This window comes from Pseudophryne corroboree, chromosome 1, assembly GCF_028390025.1.
Source record: "Pseudophryne corroboree isolate aPseCor3 chromosome 1, aPseCor3.hap2, whole genome shotgun sequence".
Lineage (NCBI taxonomy): Eukaryota > Metazoa > Chordata > Amphibia > Anura > Myobatrachidae > Pseudophryne > Pseudophryne corroboree.
The window spans coordinates 266,018,748-266,034,851 of record NC_086444.1 but is presented as its reverse complement, the minus strand read 5'-3'; the positions used below and the strand labels follow the sequence as shown (position 1 = coordinate 266,034,851).

The following is a 16,104-nucleotide window of genomic DNA, read 5'->3' as shown; positions in this document are numbered from 1 at the left end:
AATATACAATTTACCTACTTGTCAAATCAACTATTAAACCTCCATTACTTAGATTTTAATAATTGCTTAGTTCAGTGGCTCCCTAACCTTTTTGAATCAAGGCACCTTAGAGTATCAGATTTGTTTTATTTTTTTCAGGGCATCCAGTTTCTTATTGAGAAATTTAGGAAAAAATATTAAATGAAGCAAACTGTGTTTATATGTCAAACTTATGTTCAGTTCTGTGGTGAAGGACAAGATTCACTTCTGCTTGTCCACATACTTTATGATTGGCAGCCACAAGAACTGGTTTTGTCTATTACATTGACCATCAATAATTTGAATTGGTTCTGGGTCACCAATCCAAGGCACCCCTACAAGTGTCCCGAGGCACCCCAGGGTGCCACAGCAGCCAGCTTAGGGACTACTGGCTTAGCTGTTAGTTTGTTTGTTTATGTTTCAAAAAAGGACATACGGATAGAATTCAGAAACAGCATAATATTTTAGCGATTGCTATTGTTTTTCTCTGTCTAATACTCATAAAATAGGATGTTATATCCAATAAGTATTGATAAAAAAATAAATAAAAATCCTCTTTAAAACAAAACAATTACAAAGTCAATATAAAACTCACTCGGTTGACAAACAATCGAAATCCAATGGCAATGGCAAATCAAATAAAAAATGAGAATGCAATAAATTGTTTATTATTGTGCATTCTACCTCTGGATTATGAAGATATTATATACCTAAAAATCAAAACAAAAATGAATTGACCTAAAGTTATAACGCTATAGAAAGAATTGATAAATGGTTACAATGGATGACTGTGCCAATGCCAAAGAAAAAAAATAAGCAAGGAAAAATGTGGAAGGGCAATCACTGTCGCCGAAATAAAATAGGATTTTAATACCTACCCGTAAATCCTTTTCTCGTAGTCCATAAGGGATATTGGGGAAATCTAGTAAAATGGGGTATAGACGGGGTCCAAAGGAGCCAATGCACTTTACATTTCTTCAACTGGGTGTGCTGGCTCCTCCCCTCTATGCCCCCTCCCACAGGCAGTTATAGGTAAAAATGTGCCCGAAGGAGAAAGGACATATATGAGAGAAGGAAATATAACAAAGAGTGGTGAGATTTACAAACCAGCACACCACTAACATACAACAACCAGCAACAGCTCGTAACAACAGCAGCAACAGCTGAACAGGTAACTACAGTACATAACAAGAACCTGCAGAAAACCCAACGCACTGAGGCAGGCGCCCAATATCCCTTATGGACTACGAGAAAAGGATTTACCGGTAGGTATTAAAATCCTATTTTCTCTAGCATCCATAAGGGATATTGGGGAAATCTAGTACGATGGGGACGTCACAAAGCTTCCAGAATGGGCGAGAACTTGCGGAGACTGCTGCAACACCACCTGCCCAAACTGGGTATCCTCTTTGGCCAGGGTATCAAATTTGTAGAACTTCGCAAAGGTGTTATTCCCAAACCAGGTAGCAGCCCAGGAAGAACCCACTGATCTCGTAGAGTGGGCCTTCAGAGACATAGGAACCGGTAAGACTGCCGACACATAGGCCTGTTGAATAGTAAGCCTAATCCAACGAGCAATGGACTGCTTTGAAGCAGGACAACCCTTTTTCTGCACATCATGGAGCACGAACAAAGAATCCGTCTTTTTGATCCGAGCTGTTCTCTTGACATTGATTTTCAAGGCTCGCACAGCATCCAATGCCAGCAGAAGCACCAGAACTGGACGGAATCTCAATAGGCTGATTCAAGTGAAACGCAGACAAAACCTTGGGCAGGAACTGCTGTCTAGTCCAGAGCTCTGCTCTGTCCTTGTAAAAGACCAAGTATGGACTTTTACATGACAAGGCCCCCAATTCTGAGACACGGCGAGCAAAAGCTAGGGCCAGTAAAATCACCGCCTTCCACGTCAGGTACTTGTCTTCTACCGTCATCAGAGGTTTAAACCAGGAGGACTGCAGGAAAGCCAAAACCACATTCAGATCCCAGGGTGCCGTAGGCGGCAAAAAGGAGGTTGGATGTGGAGCACCCCTTGCAAAAAGGTCTGAACTTCTTCTGGAAGAAAAAGGAGAAGGCTGAAATCTGGACCTTAATGGAACCCAGATGTAAGCCCTTATCTACACCAGCCTGCAGGAAACGTAAGAAACGTCCCAAGTGAAACTCAGCAGGCGGATACGTGCGTTCCTCGCACCAAGAGACATAACTTCTCCAGATATGATAGTGTTTTGACGTCACAGGTTTCCTGGCCTGAACCGTGGTAGCAATAACCTTCTTGGAAAGGCCCTTGTGAGCTAGGATGTTCTGCTCAACCTCCATGCCATAAAATGAAGACACCGTAAGTCCGGGTAGACGAACGGTCCGCGTTGAAGAAGATCTCTTCTAAGTGGTAAAGGCCAAGGGTCTTCGATGGACATGTCCAGAAGATCCGCATAAAACACCCTCCGAATACAATCCGGGGGAATCAGAATTGCCTGGACTCTTTGATTCCTGATTCGCTTGAGCACGCTTGGGAGCAATGGAATCGGAGGAAACAGGTAGACCAGCCGGTAAGGCCAAGGTGACGCCAATGCATCCACTGCCCTCGCCCGAGGGTCCCTGGTTCGTGAGCAATACCAGGGAAGTTTCTTGTTGAGACGAGAAACCATCATATCTATTTGTGGACAACCCCACCGGTCGATGAGCTGCTGAAACACCAGATGGTGGAGTCCCCACTCCTCTGGGTGGAGATCGTGACAACTCAGGAAGTCCGCTTCCCAGTTGTCCACACACGGAATGAAGATTGCTGACATTGCTTTTGCATTTCATTCCACCCAGAGGAGTATTTTTGACACCTCTTGCATGCAGGCTCTGCTTTTTGTCCCTCCTTGAGGATTGATATACGCACAGCCGTGGCTTTGTCAGACTTTACCTGGATCACGCGATCTTTGAGCAGATGACAGGCCTGAAGCAGAGCATTGTAGATTGCACAAAGTTCCAAAATGTTGATTGGAAGGAGGGCTTCGTGGGCTGACCACCTGCCCTGGAACTGCACCCCTTGGGTGACAGCTCCCCATCCCCGTAGGCTCGCATCCGTTGTGAGGAGGGTCCAATCCTGAACCCCGAAACTCCAGCCCTCCAGTAGATTGGAGGACTGTAGCCACCACATGAGGGAAATACTGTCCGGAGGTAACAGCCGAATCATCCTGTGCATCTGTAGATGTGATCCGGACCACTTGCTCAGGAGATCCAACTGAAATGTTCTGGCATGGAACCTCCCATACTGGATTGCCTCGTATGAGGCAACCATCTTTCCCAACAATCTTATGCAAAGATGGATGGACACTCGAGTAGGTCGGAGCACCATGCGGACCAACACCTGAAGTGTTTTCGCCTTGTCCCCTGGTAGAAACAAATTCTGTGTCACAGTATCCAGCAACATCCCCAGAAACAGGAGCCTCTGAGTTGGCTCCTGGTGGGACTTCTGTAAGTTGAGGATCCACCCATGGTCTGACAGAAGATGGATGGTGTGGTCAATATGGAGCAACAAAAGCTCCTTGGATCGTACCTTTATGAGAAGATCGTCCAGATAAGAGACCACATTGACCCCCTGGACCCGGAGTTGGAACATCATCTCCGCCATCACCTTTGTGAATACCGTCGGGGCTGAGGACAGACCGAAGGGTAGTGCCTGGAATTGGAAGTGATTTCCAGTAGGGCAAACCGCAGGTACGCCTGATGAGGCGGCCAAATTGGAATATGGAGATAAGCGTCCTTGATATCCAAGGAGACCATAAATTCCTGTTCTTCCAGGCCTGCAATCACTGCTCGCAGGGAATTCCATCTTGAACCTGAACACCTTCAAGTAAGGGTTCAAGGATTTGAGATTCAAAAAGGATCTGACCGAACCGTCCGGTTTCGGCACCACAAACAGGTTTGGGAAAAACCCCTTGCCGCGTTGCGGTAGTGGTACTGGAACAATGATGCAGGACTGGACCAACTTTCGGATTGCCTTTTGCAACGTAACTTGCATATCCTCCAAAGCTGGTAAGCTTGATTTGAAAAATCGTTGGGGGGTACTGTCGAACTCCAGCTTGTACCCCTGAGAAACGAGATCACTGACCCAGGTATCCTGGCAGGAAGTCTCCCAGACGTGGCTGAAATTACGCAGTCGAGCTCCCACCTTGAGATCCCCTCGGGATGGGTGGGCACCGTCATGCTGAGGCCTTAGTGGAAGCAGAACCGGTGGACAGTCCCGGAGAACTGGTGCTTGCAGGTTTTCTGAACTTACCTCTGTTAACTCTAGTCACATTGGAGGCACCTCTGGCCTAAGATCGAAATCTGTGAGACCGAAAGGACTGGACAGACGGCCCCCGATAGGAAAGTTGTGCCAGCGGGACCCCAGAGGGGAGACACGTGTATTTTCCAGCCGTAGCCTTGGAAATCCAGGTATCCAGCTCAACCCCAAAAAGCCACTTCCCAGAAAAGGGAAAAGATTCCACACTTCATTTGGATTGTGCGTCCGCAATCCACTGACGCAACCACAAGGCCCTGCGTGCCGACACTGCCATGGCAAAAGTCAGAGCATTAATAAACATAGAATTTGACGGCAGATAAGAACCACTTGGCCCATCTAGTCTGCCCCTTTTTTTTATCCTTTAGGCAATCTCAACCCTTTTTGAACCTTAATTCTTTGTAAGGATATTCATATGCCTATCCCAAGCATGTTTAAATTGCTCTACAGTCTTAGCCTCTACCACCTCTGATGGGAGACTATTCCACTTATCCACTACCCTTTCTGTGAAGTCATTTTTCCTTACATTTCCCCTGAACACCCCCCCCCCCCTCCAGTCTCAGTGTATGTCCTCGAGTTCTAAGATTTCTCTTCCTTTGAAGAATGTTTCCCTCCTGAACTTTGTTAAGACCCCTGATATATTTGAAAGTTTCTATCATGTCCCCCCTTTCCCATCTCTCCTCCAAACTATACATGTTAGGATCTTTTAGCCTTTCCGGGTACGTTTTGTGATGTAGGCCATGCACCATTTTAGTTGCCCTTCTTTGTACACTCTCTAATGTATTTATATCCTTCTGTTACCCATCTCCTTGAGTGAATAAGAGAGGACCCGCGTAGTGTCCTGAATGTGCTTCAATAGGGTGACCATAGTAACTAAGGGCATATCTCCCGAGAGGTCCCCCTGAATCTGAATGGCCCAGGAATGAATGGCATGGGTCATCCAGCAACCCGCAATGACCGGTCTTTATGATATACTGGCTGCCATGTATATAGACTTTAGGGTAGTTTCTATCTTCCTATCCCCAGGATCCTTGCTGGTAAAGGAGCCCAGGTCAGGCAGCACCGCCTTTTTAGACACATCCACCCCAAGGGGGTACTCCCAAAATTTTCTACCTTCAGGAGCAAATGGGAAAGTGCGCAAAAACTGTTTGGACACTTGGAATTTTTTTGTCTAGATTTTTCCAGGCTTGTTTGAATAGGTCATCTAACTCTGTAGAGTCAGGCAAAGTGACATTAGGCATGTTTTGTATAAAGAAAAACGACTGCTGTGACGCAGCGTCCTCTAGAGGGAGCTTTAACACGTCCCGTATAGCTAGAATTAGGGGTTCAATAACCTGAGCAGAATCAGGATCCCCACTGACAGAATCCAGGTCATCCCCATTCTCCTGTATATCATCATCTGTATCAGAGAGTAGAGCAGGTAACCCACGCTTCTGTGGACCTGCATGGGAGAGGGGGGCTGTACATCTGCCCTAGCAGCTAAATCTGCAACAGCTTGTTGTAGTAGCTGAGTCTTCTGCACAATAGCAGTGAGCTGGGATGACATATCTGACATCATAGTTTTAATAGACCCAGTGGGGCTCTGGACCCTCTCCCCCCGCCCCTTCACTGATTTGTGAAGATTGACTGCATTGTTCACATGAAACATAATCAGTAGATAATGGAGATATTCTGGTGTGTCATACACTACACAGTTTCTGTTTACCCATGTTTCACAGTAAGCACAATAACATACACACAGACAGTGATATTGCAAGCCTGCCCTACTGTATGTGAGAGGAGGGAGAGAGAGAGAGAGAGAGAGAGAGAGAGAGTGTGTAAGAGAGAGGACACCAGCACACCCTGAGCTGCATAGCCCCAGTGAGGCTGTCAGCTCACTAGAACACTGTAAACACTAACAATTCCTATCCTAAATAGGATTTATGTAGTGTACACAAGCGGCTCTCCCCCTTTGCTACACCCTGTACCAGATATCCAGCGTGTCTGAGGATCAGGAAGTGCTGTGTGTGCTGTCTGTCCTGCAGTAAGCAGAGGAAGGCACCAAAACGCCTCAGGTCCCGCTCTGAGGTAGCTCCGCACCCTCCAATGGCGCCGGAGATACCTAATAGTATTATACTGGCAAAGTCTCTGTTTTTGCTCAAAAGTGCTTAATCAAGCGTTTGTGCCAGTTTCCACATGGGGGATCTTAGCGGGACCCCCCCGGGAGGGTCTCGTATGCCGCACTTTGAACCGGGGGACCCCCCTAGCGGGGCCCTCGGTTTGTACTCACCACTGAGGTCACCTTCAAGCAGCGTTAGAGGTGTGCGGCGTGCTGCGGCTGTGACGGCCAAGGCGCAGTGCCCCGCTGAACAACATCCCCTCAGGATGGTGGTCCTGCAGCGGGGAAGCGGCTCTGCACCTTGGAAGGCCGGTGACCGCCCCCTACCTTATCTTTGATTATTTTATTCCCATTATTATTAACAGTAAACAATATACAAATTCACACAGGATCAAAGACACTGGAGGAGTGGCGAGACTAAATGTTTGGGATTTTGTAAGAAAATCTGTACAAGATAATAAACTGTACTCACCAATACACCTTTAATCCAGCCAAATTTCACCACTCCCTTACTGTCAGCAGTATGATTGGTCATAGCATCGCCTGTTGGTGTTCCTTCTTCTCCATTGGCGAAACCATCTTCAAATGGTTCCTAAAAAGGTCAAAAAAAGAAAAAAAAGAAAAAATACATTGTTAACAAAAGTAATTATATAAATAAGAAAACAAACTTACACAGTAAGACATCACCCTAAACTCGCATTAACCACTTAACTGACGATTTTTCTCTTCAAAACCGTTCATATAGTTTTTACATTTTTATTTAATATTAGTTTAAAAAGTTTTTTAAAATATGTCAATATTATATTATGCACATCTGCAGAACGTATCTTCTTGTCAAAAACTGGGGGACACAGCGGGGTGACGCGGTCACATGTGATCTGACCATGCCAGCTAAATTGTTAAAGGATCTGAACCATTTGCTCAAGTCACACCCCTAAATCATTACAAATGGTTTGCAAGTCACTTTCTAAATATTCTTGTGCCCGAAGTGGATCTCACAGAGAGCTTTTAAAATCCTGCCTTCTCTAGATCACTTCCATTTCCCGTACACTGTGGTGACCCTGCAGGAGCTTCAGAGGGACACTCTTCCCTGGCAACAAGGCATTATATAGCAGACTAGCTAAATGAATATACAGGTTGAGTCTCCCTTATCCAAAATGCTTGGGACCAGAGGTATTTTGGATATGGGATTTTTCCGTATTTTGGAATACTTGCATACCATAATGAGATATCATGGTGATGGGACCTAAATCTAAGCACAGAATGCATTTATGTTACATATACACCTTATACACACAGCCTGAATGTCATTTTAGACAATATTTTTTATAACTTTGTGCATTAAACAAAGTCTGTGTACATTCACACAATTCATTTATGTTTCATATACACCTTATACACACAGCCTGAAGGTCATTTAATACAATATTTTTAATAACTTTGTGTATTAAACAACGTTTGTGTACATTGAGCCATCAAAAAACAAAGGTTTCACTATCTCACTCTCACGCAAAAAAGTCCGTATTTCGGAATATTTGGATATGGGATACTCAACCTGTACTACTCTTTGTCATCAGATTTAAGCTCACTTCAGAACTTTTCAATACACACATATAAAGAGGGGCTCCCCAGTGTTTTAGTGCCCTGTAACTTAGTGGTTACAGGGCACTAAACATGGACAGTTTTTAACAGATATTAATGTTTTTAGTTTTATTTGTAGTCTCTCTCAAACTATAAATCATTGTCTACTCATTGTTTTAGTTCACTTTAGTTTAGGAATTAAGACTTGGGGGGAAATGCTCTTAAAACTGAGAAAGAAAAGGTCATGCAAAGCAATCCCTGCTCAAGGCTTACAATCAATGGGAATGCAATTCTATTTACATGATAAGACCCCATAAACACAAAATTGGTGGCATTCCCACATGACAATGAGGGTCATAAGACCCCTGTGGCATGCAACCCATATAATAGAATCTAACAAAAAGGGCTTTGGGGCAGTCAGCAATCTGATTCTTGCTCTCATATCTGGATAAGAAACGGGATCAAGCGATCACATTTCTTAAGTGACCAAGTCATTCTCTTTGACCTTTTAGATCATGTTCTTGTAAAATAAAGTGAGTGTAAAAGAATGGAAAGGTTCATAGAATACATAGAAACTGCCAAGAGAATGGAGAAGCAGAAGTAATTTTGAAGGTATCAACAAGGCTCCCTGATTGTTGGTAATTACTCCTCCATGAACTTGGGTGTCGAAGTAATGCACAATGAAAGAAAACTAGTCAAGCTTGTTATCAGCGAGTGTTTCTGCATATTTTCCATTAGCTTGATAATGACAAAATCACAGGAAAGGGTCTTAACAATGAATATTGCTACACCTGGTGCTCGGATAGTAAAATATATGAATCTCATTTCTTGTTAGCATTTAATAGTCTGAAAACGTATTTTATATTTAGACAGACATACACACACACGTATAGGGGCCGGTAAAAATGCATTCACATTTCTATATGTATTAGATCAGTGGTTCTCAGGACCCCACACAGTGCATGTTTTGCAGGTAACCCAGCAGGTGCACAGGTGTATTAAAAACTCAATGACACATTTTAAAATGTCCACAGGTGGAGCTAATTATGTCACTTGTGATTCTGTGAGGAGACCTGCAAAACATGCACCGTGTGGGGTCCTGAGGACCGAGTTTGAGAACCTGTGTATTAGATAATCACTAACACAAGCAAGAGTAAATGCTTGTACATCACCAATTCACTTTAACAACCAAATTTACCAAGCCTTATCTTGTATTAACCCATACTGAACAATGATTATATAGGATTAAACAAAAAACACATTTCTACAACATGCTTAAGGTGTGTACACACAGTGAGATAAATCTGTAAGATTTTGACTATATAGTCAAAATCTTATGAAAAGTTAGTGCATATCTAATACGGATGAGCAGTACGGATAGTGTAATGGTTAGCATTACTGCCTCACAGCACTGAGGTCATGGGTTCGATTCCCAGCATGGCCCTGACTGTGCGGAGTTTGTATATTCTCCCCATACTTGCGCGGGTTTCCTCCGGGTACTCTGGTTTCCTCCCACAATCCCAAAAATATACTGGCAGGTTAATTGGCTCCCAACAAAATTAACCCTAGCGTGAATGTGACTGTGTGTACATGTGGTAAGGAATATAGATTGTAAGCTCCACTGGGGCAGGGACTAATGTAAATGAGCAAATATTTTCTGTAAAGCGCTACGGAATGTGTGCGCTATATAGATAACTGGTAATTAATAATAAATATCTGAAGGTGTTAGGTAGCTTGCTATACAGAGTCGATCCCGATGCGCGCTCCCGTGGGGTCGGTATCGTAAGGCTAGATAGACTGTGCAGGCAAGTCAATCTTGACTATCTAGTGTACTATCTAGTACAAAGTATAGTCAGAATTGGCACTTAGTCAAAATCGTACAGAGACAAAATCTCAAGCACAGATCATAATCTGTGCTATCTGGGCTCTGGGGGAGTTCAAGGGAAATCGCAGTCAAAATTGGACATACCAAGGATCTCACCATGTGTACACACTTTTAGCGTGTGCAAAATTTAAGGGTGGGTGCACACTACAGTGATACTGGGACGATATGCCGCTTCGTAACGACACATCGTCTAGTGTGTACGGAAAATTGCGCACTGCCACGGGACGTTAACAATGTTCTCTGGTTCTCTGGTTGGCCCTGCTGCATGGCCAATCAAACAATATTGTATGCGATGAGGTGCACATTGTGTAGTGTGTACGGGCAGCCGACGACCAGCCGATGTGTCGGTTGATTTGGCTTCTGAAGAAGTCATCTCTTGCCACTCCCTAGCCAGTGATTTTTCTAGTGTATACAGGAGCAATCGTAAATCGTATACAAAAACAATATGGTTTAACATTCGGTCATTTGCAAGATTGTACAGAGTGTACACTCAATATTGTTTGTACTGGGCTCAAGGGAAACCGTCCCGATTGCCGGTCGTTCTGGTGTATAGCCGTCCTAACACAAATAGGACCTGACTCAGAATTGCAGATATGTGCACAGTAGGCTGATATTTCTTGTGCTGCGCATGCATCCGTGTCGCACCACCCACATGTCCCAATTGTCTGAGCACAGAGACATGGAGCAGACTCAGGCGCAGGGCCTGACAATTACAGCTGTAATAAGTGGGTGGTGAAGTCAACGCAGGTGTGTTGGTGAAAGTAACCATTTAAAGACACAAAGTCAGTCACAGGCCAAAGTCAGACAGTGAAACTGGATCTGCTATAGGGCTAATGCAAGTTTTGATGGAGCACTGAAGAGGTGTCTAAAGATGCCCCTGACGAAAATGCACTCTTAAGAAGCTGCAAATGGGTGTCTCAGTTCTTTAAAAATCGGAGCGGGCATTCGCATAAAGACACTGTGCATCTCCGTCTACCTCAGAAACAGGTCCATAGTGACCACGAGACTAATTATTAATAATTCATAGCGGACGTTAATAAATATTTTCTTCAAAATCTGCATAATCCCCATAATCCCTATGGTCTGACTGCCCACTGCCATCAGCAGCACATTATCTTTTAGCCTTTGTACCATCAAATATCTCCAATCGGCTTTTTCCCACTTAGATTATTTTGAGCAATTTCCATCTGACCACAACAGCAGCCAAGTAGTACAGCAATAGCACTTCCTTTACATCAATCTGAATGAGAGAAGAGCCACCCAAAGACATTTTGCTATGTTGTCAATCCATTAAAGGTTTATTGTTTCGTAAACGTATATTCAGAGGTCACTTTAGCAATAAATTTCCTTGTGTAAACCTGGGCACATACTGCATGTAGGGTGAATGTTTGGATGCACTATGCCCTAGAAGCAGCACCTGCCACTAACCCCAGCGCTCGCTGCCTACCTGGACTGCAGGTGTTTGGAGGTTCGTATTACCATCTACAGTAAGCTGGGAATGTTTTGTTTCTTTTATATGATGTAAATCACTTTGCAATGAAGGGAAAAAGCAAAATGTTACCTGTTTAGTAAGTACTATAAAATCTGTCTCATTCAAAATGCAAAGTCAATCGCTAAAATTAGCAAATTATGAAGAATAAGTAAAATACTGTACACCCTTTTATACTGAATACTGGTACAGGTTGACTCTCCTAGAATCCAAAATAACGAAATACGAAACTTTTTGATCGTGTCTGAGACACCTATGCTTTGTCATGGTTCAATGTACACAAACTTTGTTTTATGCACTAAATTATTAAAAATATTCTATAAAATTACCTTTGTGCTATGTCTATAAGGAATATAAATAAAACACAAATGCATTTTATGTTTAGAGTTGGGTTCCAAACCCGAGATCTCTCTTTGTGGTATGCAAATATTCCAAAATATGGAAGAAAAATCTGAAATCCAAAATACTTCTGTTCTCAAGCACTTTGGATATGGGAGACACTACCGCTACTGCTAAAAATAATGATTCAATAGGATACTGTACTATTTTTATTCATTTCTAAATAAAACATTTCTTTGGATTAGCAACCTTTTAATCAATTGCTCTGTAGAGGACATGAAAATTCAATACATCCATGCACCACATCAGGAATCATGGGAGCAAGCTCTCATATTGCTATTATTTATATTGATTGCTCCCATAACTGCAAAGCAATTTGTATCTGGGCTTACTGACAACAGCAGGTTTTGTGACCATTATCTTTCCCCTACAGTGAACTTACAAAACTCATCAAATTAGTGGCAGGGAACAGCTTAGGGGACAAAAGCAGAGTGATGGAAAGGAGTAGATGAGAAGTGACTTGTGTTATTGTGCACAGTCAGCATAAGTTAGTATGGTAAATGTCTCTATGCAAAAAGGGAAATCACCACCTACAAAAACCAGCCAGTTAAACAAAAATGTATTCAGTGAACAAATACAATTATGTATGTATGAATGCAAGTGTGTATATTACTAAACTGTCATGTGTATATGTCTTACATGTCATTGTAATTATGTTTTCACTTAAAAAAATATATATATATACTCTGAGTGCAAGAAAGAAAAAATTACTTTCCCTGTGACAGACAGAACTGCAGCAGCATACAGCCTGCCTGTTGAAGTCTTCAGTGAAGACCAAGCTAAATAAATAAATAAATAAAGTAAAAATAAGAATTTACTTACCGATAATTCTATTTCTCGTAGTCCGTAGTGGATGCTGGGGACTCCGTCAGGACCATGGGGAATAGCGGCTCCGCAGGAGACAGGGCACAAAAGTAAAAGCTTTAGGATCAGGTGGTGTGCACTGGCTCCTCCCCCTATGACCCTCCTCCAAGCCTCAGTTAGGATACTGTGCCCGGACGAGCGTACACAATAAGGAAGGATTTTGAATCCCGGGTAAGACTCATACCAGCCACACCAATCACACTGTACAACTTGTGATCTGAACCCAGTTAACAGCATGATAACAGCGGAGCCTCTGAAAAGATGGCTCACAACAATAATAACCCGATTTTTGTAACAATAACTATGTACAAGTATTGCAGACAATCCGCACTTGGGATGGGCGCCCAGCATCCACTACGGACTACGAGAAATAAAATTATCGGTAAGTAAATTCTTATTTTCTCTGACGTCCTAAGTGGATGCTGGGGACTCCGTCAGGACCATGGGGATTATACCAAAGCTCCCAAACGGGCGGGAGAGTGCGGATGACTCTGCAGCACCGAATGAGAGAACTCCAGGTCCTCCTAGCCAGGGTGTGCCCCTGACCAAGTAGCAGCTCGGCAAAGTTGTAAAGCCGAGACCCCTCGGGCAGCCGCCCAAGATGAGCCCACCTTCCTTGTGGAATGGGCATTTACATATTTTGGCTGTGGCAGTGCTGCCACAGAATGTGCAAGCTGAATTGTACTACACATCCAACTAGCAATCGTCTGCTTAGAAGCAAGAGCACCCAGATTTTTGGGTGCCTACAGGATAACAGCAAGTCAGTTTTCCTGACTCCAGCCGTCCTGGAAACCTATATTTTCAGGGCCCTGACAACATCTAGCAACTTGGAGTCCTCCAAGTCCCTAGTAGCCGCAGGTACCACAATAAACTGGTGCAGGTGAAACGCTGACACCACCTTAGGGAGAAACTGGGGACGAGTCCGCAACTCTGCCCCGTCCGAATGGACAATCAGATATGGGCTTTGTGAGACAAAGCCGCCAATTCTGACACTCGCCTGGCCGAGGCCAGGGCCAACAGCATGGTCACTTTTCATGTGAGATATTTCAAATCCACAGATTTGAGCGGTTTAAATGTGATTTGAGGAATCCCAGAACTACGTTGAGATCCCACAGTGCCACTGGAGGCACAAAAGGGGGTTGTATATGCAGTACTCCCTTGACAAACTTCTGGACTTCAGGAACTGAAGCCAATTCTTTCTGGAAGAAAATTGACAGGGCCGAAATTTGAACCTTAATGGACCCCAATTTGAGGCCCATAGACACTCCTGTTTTCAGGAAATGCAGGAATCGACCGAGTTGAAATTTCTTCGTGGGGCCTTCCTGGCCTCACACCACGCAACATATTTTCGCCACATGTGGTGATAATGTTGTGCGGTCACCTCCTTCCTGGCTTTGACCAGGGTAGGAATGACCTCTTCCGGAATGCCTTTTTCCCTTAGGATCCGGCGTTCCACCGCCATGCCGTCAAACGCAGCCGCGGTAAGTCTTGGAAACAGACATGGTACTTGCTGAAGCAAGTCCCTTCTTAGCGGCAGAGGCCATGAGTCCTCTGTGAGCATTTCTTGAAGTTCCGGGTACCAAGTCCTTCTTGGCCAATCCGGAGCCACGAGTATAGTTCTTACTCCTCTACGTCTTATAATTCTCAGTACCTTGGGTATGAGAAGCAGAGGAGGGAACACATACACCGACTGGTACACCCACGGTGTTACCAGAAACGTCCACAGCTATTGCCTGAGGGTCTCTTGACCTGGCGCAATACCTGTCCAGTTTTTTGCTCAGGCGGGACGCCATCATGTCCACCTTTGGTCTTTCCCAACGGTTCACAATCATGTGGAAGACTTCCCGATGAAGTCCCCACTCTCCCGGGTGGCGGTCGTGCCTGCTGAGGAAGTTTGCTTCCCAGTTGTCCACTCCCGGAATGAACACTGCTGACAGTGCTATCACATGATTTTCCGCCCAGCGAAGAATCCTTGCAGTTTCTGCCATTGCCCTCCTGCTTCTTGTGCCGCCCTGTCTGTTTACGTGGGCGACTGCCGTGATGTTGTCCCACTGGATCAATACCGGCTGACCTTGAAGCAGAGGTCTTGCTAAGCTTAGAGCATTGTAAATTGTCCTTAGCTCCAGTATATTTATGTGGAGAGAAGTCTCCAGACTTGATCACACTCCCTGGAAAAAAAAATTTTTTTCCTGTGTGACTGCTCCCCAGCCTCTCAGGCTGGCATCCGTGGTTACCAGGACCCAGTCCTGAATGCCGAATCTGCGGCCCTTTAGTAGATGAGCACTCTGCAGCCACCGCAGAAGAAACACCCTTGTTCTTGGAGACAGGGTTATCCGCTGATGCATCTGAAGATGCGATCCGGACCATTTTTCCAGCAGATCCCACTGAAAAGTTCTTGCGTGAAATCTGCCGAATGGAATCGCTTCGTAAGAAGCCACCATTTTTCCCAGGACCCTTGTGCAATGATGCACTGACACTTTTCCTGGTTTTAGGAGGTTCCTGACTAGCTCGGATAACTCCCTGGCTTTCTTCTCAGGGAGAAACACCCTTTTCTGGACTGTGTCCAGAATCATCCCTAGGAACAGCAGACGTGTCGTCGGAAACAGCTGCGATCTTGGAATATTTAGAATCCACCCGTGCTGTCGTAGAACTACTTGAGATAGTGCTACTCCGACCTCCAACTGTTCTCTGGACCTTGCCCTTATCAGGCGATCGTCCATTTTCTTTGAAGAAGAATCATTTCGGCCATTACCTTGGTAAAGACCCGGGGTGCCGTGGACAATCCAAACGGCAGCGTCTGAAACTGATAGTGACAGTTCTGTACCACGAACCTGAGGTACCCTTGGTGAGAAGGGCAAATTGGGACATGGAGGTAAGCATCCCTGATGTCCAGGGACACCATATAGTCCCCTTCTTCCTGGTTCGCTATCACTGCTCTGAGTGACTCCATCTTGATTTGAACCTTTGTATGTAAGTGTTCAAATATTTCAGATTTAGAATAGGTCTCACCGAGCCGTCTGGCTTCAGTACCACAATATAGTGTGGAATAATACCCCTTTCCTTGTTGTAGGAGGGGTACTTTGATTATCACCTGCTGGGAATACAGCTTGTGAAATGTTTCCAATACTGCCTCCCTGTCGGAGGGAGACGTTGGTAAAGCAAACTTCAGGAACCTGCGAGGGGGAGACGTCTCGAATTTCCAATCTGTACCCCTGGGATACTACTTGTAGGATCCAGGGGTCCACTTGCGAGTGATCCCACTGCGTGCTGAAACTCTTGAGACGACCCCCCACCGCACCTGTTTGTACGGCCCCAGCGTCATGCTGAGGACTTGGCAGAAGCGGTGGAGGGCTTCTGTTCCTGGGAATGGGCTGCCTGCTGCAGTCTTCTTCCCTTTCCTCTATCCCTGGGCAGATATGACTGGCCTTTTGCCCGCTTGCCCTTATGGGGACGAAAGGACTGAGGCTGAAAAGACGATGTCTTTTTCTGCTGAGATGTGACTT

At 44.7% G+C, this 16,104-nt stretch overlaps 1 protein-coding gene across 2 annotated transcripts in view; it reads right to left on the bottom strand.

Moving 5' to 3' along the window:
• Positions 1-16,104, bottom strand: part of SLC12A2 (solute carrier family 12 member 2) — a 228,283-nt gene that overhangs the window by 139,831 nt on the left and 72,348 nt on the right. For both annotated transcript variants that reach the window (XM_063964250.1, XM_063964251.1), the window contains exon 3: positions 6,856-6,975. In XM_063964250.1, the coding sequence (XP_063820320.1) occupies positions 6,856-6,975 (120 nt within the window). The remainder of the gene's footprint in view (positions 1-6,855; positions 6,976-16,104) is intronic.